The following is a 17,780-nucleotide window of genomic DNA, read 5'->3' on the forward strand; positions in this document are numbered from 1 at the left end:
ACTACTCTATCAATTAATTTAATTTAGCTATATTTATTATTATTATTATTATTGACACTGTACTAAATTATTTTTTAATTATTTAGAGTAAAAACAAAAACAAGGGAACACGTGGTTATGTGTGATTGGAGAATGGGTGCGACATGGCGTGTAGAGTTAGGCTAGACCATCACTTTTCCTCCTTGTCAACGTGTTTGACGCTACTAACGCGGCGCCAAAATTTTGACGCTCGGGGCGTCAGTCGAAAATTTGACGGAAGTGTCAAATTTGTTTCAGTCAACCAGATTACGCCACATATTTTTATACATTATTAATTAATATATTTTATAACTTATAATATTTTACCACATCACCACCACAATATTTAGCACTCAAATTTAACACTCCCCTTTAAAAAAAGCTTCATCTCTTGACCTTATCACATCACCAAAAAGTGCATCACTTAATTTTGACGTCACCGCTACGATTAGAAACAGTCTAATTGAGGTGGCAATTTTGTTTGGAAAACGGACTCACTTAATTCTTGACACTCGGGTCAATGAAAACAATAAAGAAATTAACAATACAAGAAGAATTTAGGTGGAAATTTTAAAACTGGAGATAAAACACAAGCTCTCAAAGAAAATCTCTGATTTATCATAAATTGTTATAATGACATAGACCGACCACTTTCTTTCAACCGACTACACTCTCCAAAGGTTCGACTATACACTGCTCTTAGACAAGAGAAGAAAACAAGACTCAAAAACTTAAATTGTATTGATTTGGTGCATGTTGGAACGAAGACATAACCTACTTATATAACCAACTTCAACCTGATCACCAACCATAACTTGGCCACCAAACTCTTATTGTCCTCCAAGTTCACATTGCTCTCCAAATCCACCTTGGTCTCTAAGTTCAAAATTTAGAACTTTGCACAATTCTGGAAAGTTGGAATTAATATCTAAAAAATCCTTCCTTAATTAACATTCCCTAAATCTCAATATCACCGATGTAAATGTTTTTTCGAAGACAAGTTCAAGATCCACATCTTCATGGACATTATTTCTAACCTAAAAGACAAAATTTGCATCCATATCAAACGTTGTCTAAACCGACAATCATTGTCAAAATTGAAAAATTATAATTCTTAACGAATTATCATATTCCACCATAAAGAGTATCACACTTAGAATATCTCATTCTAAGAATTTTACCTCGACACATGTTGAACAACCATCTAAAACTTTATGATGCAACTTCCTCGTTTGACTTTCTCGAAAGTTCCACCAGCTATCAACATCAGTTTTCCCCACACAACTTTCATCGATGTCAAATTAATGTTCATGTGCAATTGTGGAACCGCTAACGAACATCCATTTACATGGCTGCGCGGACACACCATTAGGATGACATGACTTTAAAGAAATTTGTCATTCTATGTAACAACAGAGACATCATTTGCGCCTTTGGAGCCAATAGTCAAATTAGCTGCACATGGACAATTAACCCTTACATGCCTAATCTTCTCGCACCTTAGCGTACCAGATTCTTCTCGGAGTATTTCTTCCCCCTGTTTGTACACAGCAGTACACAGTACCTTCTAATGAAGAGACACTGTTACCTTCCAACCTTTGCTCCTCGGATATGAGCTTGTTAGTAACATCTTCAAACTTTAAAGTTTCCTTCTCATATATCAGAATAGGTTTCATGTGTTAATACTAGGGGTGTAAACGAGCCGAGCCGAGCCCGAGCTCGACTAGGCTCAAGCTCAGCTCGTTCGAATTTTACTGAGCTCGAGCTCGGCTCGATTCAAGCTTTGAATATTAAGCTTGAGCTCGGCTCGTCTGGATTTATGCAAGCTCGAGCTCGGCTCGAGCTCGACTCGTTTATTCAAAAATACTACTTTTTTATTATTATTTTTTATATATTATTTATTTTTTATTTAAATTACTGAACATCTTTATATTATACGGAGTATATGATTTAATTTACTCATTATATTGTTTATTTATATATAAAATAGTAACTATTTTGTAATTATTTAGTATATTATTAATTCGAAATAATAAATAATGCATATATATGAAAAGCTCGTTTAGGCTCGCGAGCATGTTCAAGCTCGATATAAGAAGCTCGAGCTCGTTTAGTAATCGATCCTAAAAACATGTTCAATCTCGGGCTCGAGCTCGTTTAGGCTCGGCTCGAATCGAGTTTTTAACGTGTCTAACTCGAGTAGTTCGCGAGTAGCTCGGCTCATTTACAGCCCTAGTTAATACGATGAAAACAAAGATAATATCAGTCTCAAAGCTTTATCTTCGTCATTAACTTCAACCCCAATAGCCTCTCGTTCCGAAATAATATGGAATTGCTCCTTGAGATACAAACTTTTTCTCATAAGAGCGTCAATTAAGTATTTTCTCTCTATATTAATGAGAACATCGATATCTATAACACTCTTCTTATACCGAGTAATAGTTATATATTACTCATTGGTTTAATTAATTAATTAAATCAAAGTACAAATATTAATAAGAAACGTAGAAAACAACTTTCGCATGTAAAATGGACGTGTGTTCTCATTTTCATTCTGACCATTGTGAAACGCAGGGTGAAATTCTCAGAACTATTAACTATGAGTCTGAGAATATGAATGCTAATATTAGAATTCTCCCAAAAGTTGTGAGAACATGGTGATAACGAATAGTAATATCAATGAATATATGATTTACTAGTTAACCATCACTCCGAGAAGTAATTACGTGAATGATCATGTGATTTTTATGTATAAAATATGTTCCTCGACTTTTATTTTCATATTTCAAGCTAGAGTAAATTTTTTGTTTAGTTTGTTTTCAACCAAAATTTACTCATGAACTTAACTCATTTATTGAAATGTTTGGGTCGGGCGTCAAATAGGTGACATTGCAGCTAGACCCGCGAAGGTGGTGTAACCAGGGGCGGACCTATCATGTATTGAGTGGTAGCACGTGACAACAGTGAAATATACGGTGAAATATACGGTTCAGTGGGAAAAAATTTGGGTTTTTAACTAGTGACACCAGTGGATACAGCGGATCTAGCTTAGGGCACCCGGAGTCAGGTGCCCCTGATGATAAATTTTATTTTTTGTGAAATTTTATGCATTTTATGGAAGAAATTGGTTAAAGATGTATGAGTGCAGGTTTAGATGGCGAAAGATGCATAAGTTTGAGGAAGGTTGAAGATGATAACATGTGGTATAGAAAAGGCCACGTAATGATAGAGAAATAACTCTACTGAGTGATTGACCATAAGTACTTTTTCAGTCTTTATTTTCTTTTAATTTTATTCCCATTTAGAGGCCCACATGACCCTATTATAAAACTTAATCAGTCACGTATAGTAATATGTTCATTCATTTTTAAATTATGTAATAGAAGAAAAATGATGATACTAAAGTAAAGGATATAAACATAATAAATACTACTAGTATAAATATAAATATTTATATTATTAAATATAAAATTAATAAGATAAGATGCAGCTTTAACTCAAGTTTATATAATTAATGTTTTAAATTTGTGTAGGAGAAAATTTGTTAAATCCGTCTTTTTAGCTACTCGGTATTGTGTTTCTTATTGATGTATGTTGAGAATCTTACTAATGTGATATTAACTCATTCACAATTCTATAGTCCATTATTTTACTTTGGTATTTATCAAATTAATTGTCCATTTCTATAAATAGATAAAAAAAATATAATAAAAATCTTTTGTGCCCTTTTTTATTCATATAGGACAAAAAGATAAGTAAAAAGTATGGGGTAAAATTAAAAAGTTAATAAAAAAGTACATGTGACAGGTAATTTTTCTTAAACTGTGTGTTTTTTGTGCGGATACAATAGATTTGGGACGGAGAGAGTAATATTTTTATGTAATTATTAAAAAAAGTTAGTAAAAGTTTTTGCTCTCTTACAAATTTTTTTTTGAACCGTCATTAAAATAAGTCATCTAGTAAAAAAAAATTTAGTTTTTAACCGGTGACACCAGTGACTACCATTCCTAGATCCGCCACTGGGTGTAACCCTCTTGACTTCACTAGTTTCATGACAACATCGAGTTAGCTCGAACGAACGCATACTGATGGAAAACCGTGTGTACTTTTAAAAACTTAGAAACGCAGCGGAACATGAAAATAAACATCTTTTATTAATCATTAAAATAAACATTGTAACGACCCGACTTTTTCGACTTGCTTTTGTGCCTTGTATTTTAGCGAAACTGCGTATTTGTGCGTACTGTGTTACTTTATTACTCCGGAACCTTGGCACACGTGTTTTATATTCATATTTACCCTAAAACATGCCTTGGTGTATGTGGAATGCTTAACTTGTCCATTGGATGCTTTATAACTGTTAGTGTACTTGCCGTTACGAATAAACCGCGGACTGCGCGCACGTTTGACTTTTGTCGGAACCGAAAGTTTTGGACTGCGAAATATTAATTATTATTTTATAATAATAATTACTTGGGCCTTTGGATGCTTAATTTTATTTATTTAATTGCTAAAGCCCAATAGTTAGTCTTGTTGGACTTTCTACCTTGTTGGACTCAAGCTCACCCTACTCTAGCTAGTGACCCAATTAATTAGCCCAAGTATTATTACTAGTAGTCCATAGTAATAAATAAATAATAAATAAATTAATTAATGAGTCATACTAGCATAATGGATAAGATTATCTATTTGTCACATGGGATTCTAGCATTAGTACACACTTTAGACAACCATTATCCATAAAGCAAAGTTTTGTCTCCCCCTCCCCTCCCTCAAAATCATGGCCCTAGGCCTAGCCACCTCATCAATCCATGTCAATTTCCTTGCTTATAAATACTAGCCATTTACCTCTCACTTGCTCATTTGATTTTCACACACACTTGTTCTTTCTTTCTTCCCTTTCTAGTATTGCTTGTAAGTCTTCTTTTCCTTCTTTTTTTCCTTTCAATTTCGTGGTCATCATCATCATAATATGGAGATCAAAGTTCCTTTTAGCTTTGATCTTACTTATATCTTGTTGATTCAAGCATGAATCTTTCAAGAACATGGAAGATTCAAACTTTCTAGCTTGAATCTTCATATCTTTTGTAGATCTACTTCTTTTATACTTTAATCTTTCTATTTTGTGATAAAGATTTAAACTTTTGTTTGTAATCTTCATATATCTTAAAGATCCAAGCTTTATGCTTCAAGATCTTCAAGAACAATTGAGATGCAAGCTTTCTAGCTTGAATCTTCATATCTTTTTGTTAGATCTAAGTTCTTTTTGCTTTGATCATGTTGTTTTGTGAAAAAGATTCAAACTTTTGTTTGTAATCTTCATGTATCTTCAAGATCCAAGCTTTATGCTTCAAGATCTTCAAGAACACTAAAGGTTCAAGCTTTCTAGCTTTGCAACCTTGTAACTTGTGTGAAATGGATCCAAGCTCTCTAGCTTAGGGTTCCATCACCACATTTGACTTGGATTGTGCTTATACTTGTTGAATTGATGTAAAGTTTGTATGTAACGACCCGTCAAAATCGCTATTGACGCGGCATGTTAATCATTGATTCCGCAGTGAGGTTTTGACCTCTATATGATATGTTTTGATAAAATATTGCATTCATTAAAATAAGTGACTTTCTAAACATAGAAAGTTATAAACATGTGGGCGAGTGCTTAGGTATAAGCAAAACCCCGAAATACATAAGTCTTTAATTTACAGGTTGACATCACAGTCCAATTATTTATTACACAACGCAGTTTTATTTTGAATACAATAAACTTTGTACAAAGCATGAGAGACTCCATGCAGGCAACAAGCACATCACAGCGGAAGCATTCTAAGGACCTGAGAATAAAACATGCTAAAAAGTCAACACAAATGTTGGTGAGTTATAGGTTTATTTGCTCGAGTCATAAACATATATAAAGATAGACCACAAGATTTCATCAAAAGTTTATCAATAGATTCTACGTAACAGAGCACCCTGGTAACTAAACTTAACGCTATAGTGATAATTACCCCATTCGTTTTAATACACGCAAACCAACGTGTCTTAAACTCAAATAACATACGTCCGTTAAAAGGCTAGCGCTCTAGCTCGGACGGGGATGTCAAGCCCTATGGATCCATATACAATTATTCGCGCCCACCAGTCCATATCCTATGTACTGGCAGCTACTAGTTACCAAAGCTAAGGGATTTTCGGTTTAACTCAGTGTAGAATTTAGTATGTATTTATGTCTTATTGCGTTTAAAATAAATTGCATGTATTCTCAGCCCAAAAATTTTTAAATTATTTAAAAAGGGAGACTATAAACTCACAGTTCAATATTGAGACTCAATATTGTAGGCAAATTGCGTAGACGTAATGATGGTAGACGACTGTATGGTTGGCCTTGGATTCAAGAACAATACCCCGAACAATACCCAATATTTCTTTAGCTTAAAGCGGTTTGAAACCCGAATTAAAAACACCCCCGTATATACCTTATTATTATTAAATTTTAATTTAAAATTATAATTATAATATAAATATATAAATAAAGATTATAGAAGAAGAAAAAGTGTGAGGATTTACGTCGAGCAAACTGACCTTTTATAATACTTTTGCATTTACTGTAGCTCATGCGATCGCATGAGTTTTCAGTGTTTTTGCCATGCGATCGCATGGCCGCCTTTTCCGTTTTTGTTTGCTAGTTCGTCGACATCAAATAGTGTTTGCTGTAGCAAATAGTGTACTGTAGCAAATAGTGTTTACTGTAGCAAATAGTATTTACTGTAGCAAAGTCATTTTTACTGTAGCAAATAGGGTTTTACTGTAGGAAAGTCGTTTTTACTTGTACATATATATATATATATATACATACATATAATTGTTCATGAATCGTCGAGAGTAATCAAAGGTAATTGTATATATGAAACAGTTCTAAAATTTTGAGACTCAATCTAACAGACTTTGTTTAACGTTTTAAAATAATAAATCGTATAGAGAATTGGTTTAAATAAGTCAAAAAAAAATTCGGGTCATCACATTGTAGCTTTAGTTGTTATTGTGAATTGAAATTGTGTTAAGACTAAGGATATGATGTAACCTTGGTTCATCATCCATCTAAGACTCATGAATGAGTTGTGTTCTTACTTGGTCTTAACATATTGTGTATTGATGGTGAATCTTGGTCAAAAGTGATGCTAAACCATCAACGAGTTGTACACTTGAAGCTACAAGCATCAAGGATGAGAACTGTGATGAGCATCAAGCACCAAGAACCCCACCGGAGCACTTGTCCACTGATTTTCATATCTAATCAGGCCACCTGGGCTACTGTAAAGTTGATTTTCAGTTAGTTCGGTTCGAGTAGATAATTTTCCATTTAGGCCTCGTCTTAATCCGAGTTACGGTTTAGGATTTATGGCCCTCCGAGAGTCACTACACCCTATTAATGTTGTGCTGAAATTTCTGACCTACTCGCACTTAAACCGTCGTCACGGTCAAACGAAGATGAGTTAGGTTCTGGAAATTGGTAAGCTGTTAGGGGACTCATATACGGAGCCATATCCACTGACTATGCATCTTTTCGATTTACGTAGAGGTTGTAGCAGCTGACCGAAGTCAGGCTATTGTTTCGATCTCTATTCTTGTCGAACTTACTTAGCTTTTATGATGATGAATGATGATGATGATGATACTTAAACTTATTTTATGCACTATTAGAATTTATAAAGACAACCTACTGACCTAGTAACCTTTGATTTAGGTTGACGACCTTTCGGACCGACTTACTACTTGCGTACTTTCATTAACGACTTTACCGCTTTTATCACTGTGAGTTATAGCATCCCTTTTTACTTTAACTATTTTGGGACTGAGAATACATGCGCTTTTTTAGTTTTACATACTAGGCACGAGTACTTAAACTTTAAATGTGTGTGGGTTATACAACGGCATAAACATTCCCCTTAGCACGGTAACGTTTAGTCATTGGTTTTTGAACCGGTGAACGCGAATCTTAGATATGGATCCATAGGGTTTGACATCCCCACTCGGGCTAGTCGCGCTAGCATTTAACGGGTGTTTAATACTTTGTGAACATACGCACTCGTCAAGTGTACTTTCAGGGGGTTATAAACGTTAAGTCTAGTTACCAGTTGCCCACGGTTATACATATACTTTTCATACTGTTTAATACGCTGTTTGCAGCACTGAAATCTCGTGGACTATCTTACGTTACTATTACAACTTAAACTATAGCTCACCAACATTCGTGTTGACTTTTTTAAGCGTGTATTTCTCAGGTGCCTAGAGGTTTATTGCTTCCGCTGTTAGACTTGATGTCATGCTATTATTGAATTGCTGTAAAGGACCTGCTGTATTAGTTATCCGCTGCATTACTAGAGATGTCTCATTCATAGAACTTTTCTGTTGCACTCGTAGTTTATGTTAATTTCAAACAATGGCTTTGTAACGACCTTAGGGTCAAATAATTATGTTTATGCTCCTATTCATAGGATGCACGCTATCTTTTATAAAAACGTTATCTTTTATGAATGCAAATCGGTTTTCAAACAGCATATAGTGTTTGACCATGTAATGATCCTGTTGATTGATGATCCGTACACGATGATTTTGTACGGGGCGTCACATTTGGTATCAGAGCATTGGTTGTAGGGAATTAGGTTGTATTAGTGAGTCTAGACCGACCCGAGTAGGATTCACTAATAGGACTAATCTACAACTTGCTAGTTTACTTGTTTCTGCGAAACTTACTGCATGCTTTTGTCTACTTTCTCAGCTGTATGATCTTACTACATGCTATTGCTTATCGTTACTGCCGTGCGAACTTGCTGTATGCTTATTTCCGCTATTGCATGATTATAATCGGCTTCCGCATGTTATTTCTGTTTAGCACTATTGTTATTGCCATGCTAGGTTGCTATAGTGCCTAATACATGCTTGCTTATGACTTACTGATATGGAAAAGTTATTTTCCTTGTTCCGATGTCGGATATTCCACCTGTCATTATTTTGGGCAGCGATTCAGACTCCTCAGACACTTCACCTGCCACTGTTGCCGACCCTCCGATTCCGTCGACGACACCCTCCAGTGACCTTGGCACTTCATCCTCCGGAACCAGCAGCCATACACCTGTACCAGTGGTTACCGCAGTCGGAGCCCAGGACCCTCCGGAGATTCCAGCTCCAGTTGCCCTGTTACCTCAGGAGCCACAGCCCCGCCCCAGTGGTGTTGTGATTCCCGCAGAATTCGGGGAAGGTCCATTCCGTAATCATTTACGCATGTGGTGCCGACGCACTCCTGATGGACGTCTTGTGCCGATTCCGCCCGGCAGATACCGACAGATGATGGCCACCCGAGGACAGCCAATACAGCCACCCGTGCAGCCACTCCCAGCTGATTCATCATTCGATGACTCATCCACAGATGACTCTAGTGACGATAACTCCGACGAGGAGGACCTTGATGATGCACCTGTACAGCCACCCTCCACCCCGCCGAAGAAGCGGTACCGTTTCGATGGCACCGTTATTTCGGTGATCAACGGAGGACGAGCATTCACTGACGCACATGGCCAGCGTTGTAGGGTTACCGCCCGTAAGTGGGTCGTGCCTTACCCGGCTGATCCATTCGTTCGTAAGCCTTACTGCCGTGCATCATCTACCTTTATAGCCGGACCATCTGCACCACCAACACCACCTGCACCAGCAGCTCCGCCTGCTCTTCCAGCCCCTCCCTCTATCGAGGAACTGATGAGGGAGGTGGAGATCCTCCGTGCTCGGGTAACTGAGCTTGAGGAGCAGATGTCCCATGTGCTGGACATCCTTTACCAACCGTCACCATAGAGCTTTGTAGTAGGTTTCATTTTGTAATCTCATTTGTAGTTCCATGTTTTCCTTATGTAATGTGCGAACTTATGCGAATGTATGCAACTCTTTATTAATTAATGGAACTTTGCGTTGTTTAATCCTTGCATAGTGTTCTATTTACATTACTGTATGTTGGTTTTGTTGTATTTGTACCTAGTTGCGTTACTATATTGGCATGCATTGTGTTGTTTCCCTGTTTACTATATACTGTATTATTGTATGTTGTATGCTAGATTTTGACTTAAGTCAAAACTTTTGTTTCGAAGGGCAATGGTAAACACACGAACAACACCCACATCAGCTCAAATCGAAGAGATGATTAATGAGCGAGTCGCCGCAGCCTTGGCGGAAATGAACCCTGTCACACCCCCAAAATGGACCAGGGGTAATTGTGACCAATCATATCATAACACAGTTGTATAAGCGAGAACGACTCTAAATGAGACGTTTTATTTATTAAATAAATAGTGGAAGCATTATTCAAAGTTTTACATCATAAGAGTACAGTAAATGGAAAATGTCTTAAACAAAATGATAAATATGAATGATGGACTCCATGCAAGCAGCAAAGCATACATCAATCATCTAGTAGCAAGTAGCAGCTAGCTCAATCATCACATGAGACAAAACACGCTTAAAGTGTCAACCAAAAAGGTTGAGTGAAATTCATAGGTTTATAAATAATATCCAAAGTTTTAGACCGCAAGATTTAGTTTAAAGTTGATCAATATAGATATATCAATCTAAAAGTGTTGCTGCAGTTTGTAATATCGCTACTAAACAATTTACCCTATGACACCTTGTACTGTCAGTGTCGTGGAATCATTATTATGTAACCAAAGACCAACGGTCGAATGGATAGAGACGTTACTCTCAATAGGCCTACTCACAATAATTAAGTTTGCATTTAAACGTAGCAATTGACGATATTACAGTAGGGATTTAGCATGAATCAAAGCATGACAGCATAGTTAACAATTTAGTACTTGTGTCTAAGCGTAAAACAGTTATAAAGCAAGCATGTGTCTCACCCCAAAAGTTATAAAACAGTTATGAAACAGTAAAAAGTGGGGCTATGAAGTTCACCTTAGTAGCACAAAAGAGTATTCCACGAAAGAATTGAACGGAAGGACGTGACCGAGATCTCAACCTAGAGATAGAACGTATGATCAGACATTGCCTAACAGACAATAGTATATAGTACTATATTGATAGTAATGGTTCACTAAAGAATTTCCATTCTCGGAAGGTTACTATTTATGGAAAGTTTCCACTTATAGTAATTTTCCAATTTTAGAAAGTTCGGGTTAATCTTTAGCAAGACGTTGTACAACTTTACTCAAACTTCATTGCTATAAAATAAGTCAGGAATGACCAGATGTAACCGGGGGCCCAGGACTCTTGACCAGAATCTAAGTCATGGCATTCGAGATCCACAAGCTTACCCATAAATGGCAACCTAGACATCATTCACTTACGATCGTGAGTAGCGATGAAGTTTACATGAATTATACATTATCTTTGATTAACCTTCACTTTAGGTGTATACACACAACGAATTATTAATGTACTTAATAATTATATATGTGATAATATAACCTAAGTATTATTTAATATTTAGTTATTATACCTTAGTATGTCTTATATATATTAAATATAATTACCTTTAAATAAATACCTAAATTACTTCAAAAATAATAGTGTTTTATTAATCGAACATTATTCAAAAATGTCTAAATAATAAATTAAATATCTAAAAATTACTTACATAATTTTTATAGTCTTAGTTAATCATATAGATTAGTAGAAAAATTTAAGAAAACGTTTTTATTATATTTTTGTATTTATTTTTGTTTTTACCCTTAATGTATTCACAAAACAATTTTAATTCTACATAATTACTAAATAGACCCAAATAATTATTTTTATAATTTTTATAAGTTTCTATCAGTCTAATAACCTGTAGAAAAATATTTAAAAAAATATTTTTTATAATTTTATATTTATTCTTAATTTACCTTTGAATTACATAATAATAGAATTTAATTATATAATAAATACCAATTCGAGCCAAGTAATTATTTTTATAATTTTTTCAGATCTATATAAGTTTTAAAAACTCATAAAAAAATTATATATATTTTATTTTTGGTTAAAAGTATTTATTACGAATTTTACATTGTTTTTACGTTTAAACACTACATAATTCGTATTTAATTATAAATAATATTCCATAAATTATCAAAATTATTTTTATGCATCATAACACTTATAATACTAATTATAACATATAAACATAATTAATTTCGAATTTTACAAAGAATATACAATAAATATAAATATAAATGACAATATTGAAAAAATTTAATAAAAATAGAAAGTACCTCAAATTTTCTTCAAGGTTTTGAGAGAATAACTTAAGTTTTTGTGTTTTGCAAGAAAAAATGAATGAGGAGCCATGTATTTATAGGTAAAAAATGGTTGGTGAAAAGAAAAAAAATAATAAAATAAAGGTGCCAATTTTGACAAAATAATAAAAACATGTTAAAAATGTTTTTAATAAGTTTTTGTTTTTGAAAATATTTAGTCAAAATTCATGGGCTCATTATTTAATTTATAAAAAAAATCTTATTTTTTTTATTTTTATTTTTTTTATAAGCTAAAAATATATATAATGATTAAAATAACTTATCATTTAATTAATAATTATGTTACATATAGTTTTAAATATAATACGCATTAATATTAACTAAAGTTATTTTATATAATTAGTGTAAACTTTAGTTAACAGAACGTGTCGACTAAAAATAAATATTTGATCAACGTCGAATTTAATTATATATTACGTATGGATAACAACCCTATAGGCAAATTAGTCAATTCAAGTATGAAAATGTGAGGGTTGTTATAGTACCTCCCCGTTAAAGAAAACTTCGTCCCAAAGTTTCAAGTAGACTTCTCGGATGCATCGGCGGTTGAGAAGAGGTGGGGATATTTCCGTTTCATTTGGTCTTCACGTTCCCAGGTATACTCGGGGCCACGTCGTGAATTCCAACGGATCTTAACAATGGGAATGTTGCTTTGTTTCAAGCGTTTAATCTCACGATCCATAACTTCAATAGGTTCTTCGATGAAGTGCATTTTATCATCAATGCGGAGATCATCCAAAGGAATAACAAGTGGGTCATCAGCAAGACACTTTTTCAGGTTCGAGATGTGGAATACGTCATGTACTCTACTAAGCTCAGCAGGTAGTTCTAATCGATACGCCACGGGACCAATTCTCTCAGTAATCTTGAAAGGTCCAACAAAATGCGGACTTAGTTTGCTTCGTTTACCAAAACGAATGACGCCTTTCCAAGGGGATACTTTCAACATGACTTTATCACCAACTTAGAATTCTAAATCCTTTCGACGTTTATCAGCATAGCTCTTCTGTCGGCTGCGGGAAGTTTCCAATCGTTTCTTAATCTGTACGATCTTTTAGGTAGTTTCATGTATGATTTCAGGACCAGTCAATTGTCTGTCCTCTAGTTCATCCCAACATAGGGGTGATCTACATTTTCGTCCGTATAAGGCTTCAAAAGGTGCAACCTTAATACTTGAGTGGTAACTGTTGTTGTAAGAAAATTCAGCCAAGGGCAGATGTCTGTCCCAACCTTTGCCGAAGTCGATAACACAAGCACGAAGCATATCTTCAAATGTTTGAATGGTTCGTTCAGTTTGGCCATCAGTTTGCGGATGATAAGCGGTACTCATGTCGAGTTTAGTTCCAAGAGCAGATTGTAAAGTTTTCCAGAATCTAGAAGTGAATCGACTATCGCGATCAGAAATGATAGAAATAGGGACTCCATGTCGTGAGACAATCTCTTTGATGTAAAGTTGTGACAATTTCTCCATCTTATCAGTTTCCTTGATCGGTAAAAAGTGTGCAGATTTAGTAAGGCGATCCACTATGACCCAAATAGTATCATTGCCACTAGAAGTCTTGGGCAATTTAGTAATAAAGTCCATAGTGATACATTCCCACTTCCACTGCGGAATATCTGGCTGTTGAAGTAAACCAGACGACTTTTGATGCTCGGCCTTAACTTTCAAACAAGTAAGACACTTGCTCACATACTCAGCAATATCAGATTTCAGATTAGGCCACCAATAAAACTCTTTCACATCATGATACATTTTACTAGAGCCTGGGTGAATAGAATACCTAGTCTTATGTGCTTCATCCAAGACTAGTTCTCGAAGATTTCCAAAGGTTGGGACCCAGATTCGGTTATTAAAATACCGTGTTCCATTTCCCTTGAGTTCAAGTTGCTTTTCAAGACCTTTTAGTCCCTCGAGTTGAACATTTTCTTCCTTCAATGCTTCAAGTTGTGCTTCACGGATTCGAGTTGTAAGATTAGTCTGAATAACCATGTTCAAAGCTCGGACTCGAATAGGTTTATTACGCTCCTTTCGACTAAGAGCATCTGCAACAACATTTCCCTTACCGGAATGGTACTTAATCTCACAATCATAGTCGTTTAGTAGTTCAACCCATCGTCGTTGCCTCATGTTTAGTTGTTTCTGATCGAAGATATGTTGAAGACTTTTATGATCGGTAAACACCGTGAATTTAATTCCGTAAAGGTAATGTCTCCATATCTTCAAAGCGAATACCACAGCTCCTAACTCCAGGTCATGTGTGGTATAATTCTTCTCATGTTTCTTAAGTTGTCTAGATGCGTATGCAATAACTTTTTGACGTTGCATCAATACACAACCGAAACCTTGATTCGAGGCATCACAATAAACTATGAAATCCTCGTATCCTTCAGGTAAAGATAGAATCGGGGCTGTGGTCAATTTCTCCTTTAAAATCTTAAACGCAGATTCTTGTTCTTCAGACCATTCAAACTTCTTCCCCTTATGAGTTAACTTAGTAAGAGGTTTCGCCAGAATAGAAAATCCTTCGATAAATCTTCAGTAATAACCAGCAAGTCCCAAAAATTGGCGAATATTCTTCGCATTCTTAGGCGCTTCCCAGTTCTGAATAGCAGTGATTTTTGCTGGATCAACATGTATTCCTTCACTATTAACCACATGTCCGAGAAATTGAACTGTTCGTAACCGAAATTCACATTTGGAGAACTTGGCATACAATTGTTCATTCTTTAGCAATTCTAAGATCAAACGTAAATGTCGTTCATGCTCTTGCTTGTTCTTAGAATAGATTAAGATATCGTCGATGAAAACAATCACGAATTTGTCAAGATAAGGTTTGCATACACGGTTCATAAGATCCATGAATACAGCTGGTGCGCTTGTTAAACCAAAAGGAATAACAAGAAATTCGTAATGTCCGTAACGAGTTCGGAAGGCAGTCTTGGGAACATCAGTTTCCTTGACTCTCAACTGATGATACCCTGACCTAAGATCAATCTTCGAATAGATACTTGACCCTTGCAGTTGGTCAAATAGGTCATCAATACGCAGAAGTGGATAACGGTTCTTGATAGTTAACTTGTTGAGTTCTCGGTAATCAATACACATTCTCAACATGCCATCTTTCTTCTTAACAAAAAGAACAGGTGCTCCCCATGGAGATGAGCTAGGACGAATGAATCCTTTTTCTAAGAGTTCTTGTAGTTGGATAGATAATTCTTTCATTTCGGATGGAGCTAGTCGATATGGTGCCTTTGCAATAGGTGCAGCACCGGGAGTTAGATCGATTTGAAACTTGACTTGTCTTTGAGGTGAGAGACCAGGGAGTTCTTCAGGAAAAACTTCAGGAAATTCTCTAACCACCGGAACATCTTCAATTCGTTTCTCTTCCAGTTCGACTTTCTTAACATTAGATAAGATGGCTTGATACCCCTTCATCAGGTATTTACGGGTTTTTATACAAGAGATGATATTAAGTTTAGAACCACTCTTTTCTCCTTGTATGATTAGGGTTTCACCATTCTCAATAGGAATATTAATGGTTTTATCATAACACATGATTGCAGCTCTCAACGGGGTTAGCCAATCCATCCCTACAACTACATCAAAGCTTCTTAATTCGACTGGCAGTAAGTTGATCTTAAAGTTTTTGTCAGCTAGAATCAGATCACAATTTTTATAAATATTGTCTACTTTCATAACCTTACCGTTTGCTACTTCTACAAGGCGCTTGATTTCTAAGGCTTGTGGGTTTTCAGTGAATAAGGCACAAAATTCCGTAGACACATAACTTCTATCAGCACTGGAATCGAATAAAACAGTAGCATAGCAATTGTTAACAAGGAACGTACCCGTTATAACTTCATCTTCTTCACGGGCCTCTTCGGTAGTCATGACAAATGCTCTACCCTTAGCATTACCCGCTGTTGCAGTCTTGTTCTTAGGGCACTGGTTTCTGAAATGCCCAACTTCCCCACAACCGTAACAAGTTGGCACGGTTGGATCAGTCTTTGCAGCTGGAGTGTTGGTTGCAGGCAGCACAACCTTACAGTTCTTGGCTAAGTGGCCACTCTTCTTACACCTACTGCACTCCACAGTGCACCTCCCATGATGATGCTTATCACAGCGATTACATAATGGCTTTGTTCCAATATAACCACTTTTTGTAGCATCACTAACCTTTTTGTTTGAACCCTGACCCGAACTCTGAGCAGGCTCAAACTTCCTTTTATTATCAGCAGCTTTTACTTCGGTTTGCTTATTAGTGGCGAGCTTCCTTCTTTTCGCCATTACCAAATTTTGAGCCATCAATATCACACCATCGACGGTCTCTTTACTAGCAGCTATCACATTACCCTGAATCTCATCAGGCAGACCATCTACATAACGTTCAATCTTCTTGTGTTCCGTAGGTACCATGTCAGGGCACAATGTAACCAACTCTAAGAAACGGTTGGTATAAGCCTCAATGTCAGTACCCTTTAGCTTGAGTTCCCAGAACTCACTTTCCATTTTCTGGACCTGATTTCTTGGACAATACTTGTTCGTCATCATTCTTTTTAGGACAGTCCATAGGATGGCATTTGCAGCATCAAGTCCCACAGTTTGAGAGTATGCGGTCCACCAAGTCAATGCACCGCCAGATAAAGATCCTGTAGCAAACTTAACGCGATCAACATCGGCACAATTGCACATCCTGAAAATAGACTCAAGTTTTTCGAACCACCGGGTTAGTTCAACCGGTCCCTCAGTTCCTTTATAGCTTGGAGGTTTGCAATTTGAGAAATCCTTGTATGAACAAGTTTTGGGGAGATTCTGTTGACCGTTGTTGCCATTGCTGTGGTTGCCCTGGGCGGCAGCTAAAAGTATCTGAAATTGCTCGGCAGAGAGAGTGATGTTGGGAATAGTGTTGTTATCATTTGTTTGCGCACCACTAGTCATTTTCTTCAATACATAAATAAAGTATTAATTGAAGAGTTATGGTGCTATAAATATAAGTTTGCAATTATGATTCATAATAATCACACAAAACACACATATAGATATGGTGAGATAAGACAAAATTTTTAAAAACAAACACTTGACTTTTATTAATAACGAATGGATAAATTATCCTTATTACACAGAAAACGATGAGTAGGCAAAGCCTTTTATATGAAAAACACTTGACTTTTTTTTTTTTAATAACTAAGTTAGTTGTGTTTAAGTCTCTTGGAGGGACTAGGGGTTTCAACAATAGGTGTCTCAGGTTCCTTCCTCTTCTGAGAGGGAGCTAAGACAACAGTGGGCTCAGACTCCTTCTAGGGTTCTGATTCTTCTTCTTCAATGATTTCCTCCATGATTTCTTCTTCATCATCATCCCCATCATAGTCAGCATCAATTTGAGATTCTCCAGCAGGTGGTGAATATGGTGGAGTAGCGGGCATATAGACTGGTGGTGCAGGCGATGTAGTCGAAACATAAACTGG

General features: G+C 36.0%; 1 protein-coding gene across 1 annotated transcript; it reads right to left on the reverse strand.

Moving 5' to 3' along the window:
* Positions 1 to 1,222: 1,222 nt before the first annotated feature.
* On the reverse strand, positions 1,223 to 17,253 carry LOC139870396 (uncharacterized). The gene is made up of 4 exons (XM_071858209.1): positions 16,164 to 17,253; positions 15,571 to 15,968; positions 1,528 to 1,667; positions 1,223 to 1,370 (listed from the first exon to the last, which is right to left on the reverse strand). Exons 1-4 carry the CDS (start codon positions 17,251 to 17,253, stop codon positions 1,223 to 1,225), a joined length of 1,776 nt encoding a protein of 591 aa, XP_071714310.1.
* Between the last annotated feature and the right edge of the window lie 527 nt (positions 17,254 to 17,780).

This window comes from Rutidosis leptorrhynchoides, chromosome 10 (genome assembly GCF_046630445.1).
Source record: "Rutidosis leptorrhynchoides isolate AG116_Rl617_1_P2 chromosome 10, CSIRO_AGI_Rlap_v1, whole genome shotgun sequence".
Lineage (NCBI taxonomy): Eukaryota > Viridiplantae > Streptophyta > Magnoliopsida > Asterales > Asteraceae > Rutidosis > Rutidosis leptorrhynchoides.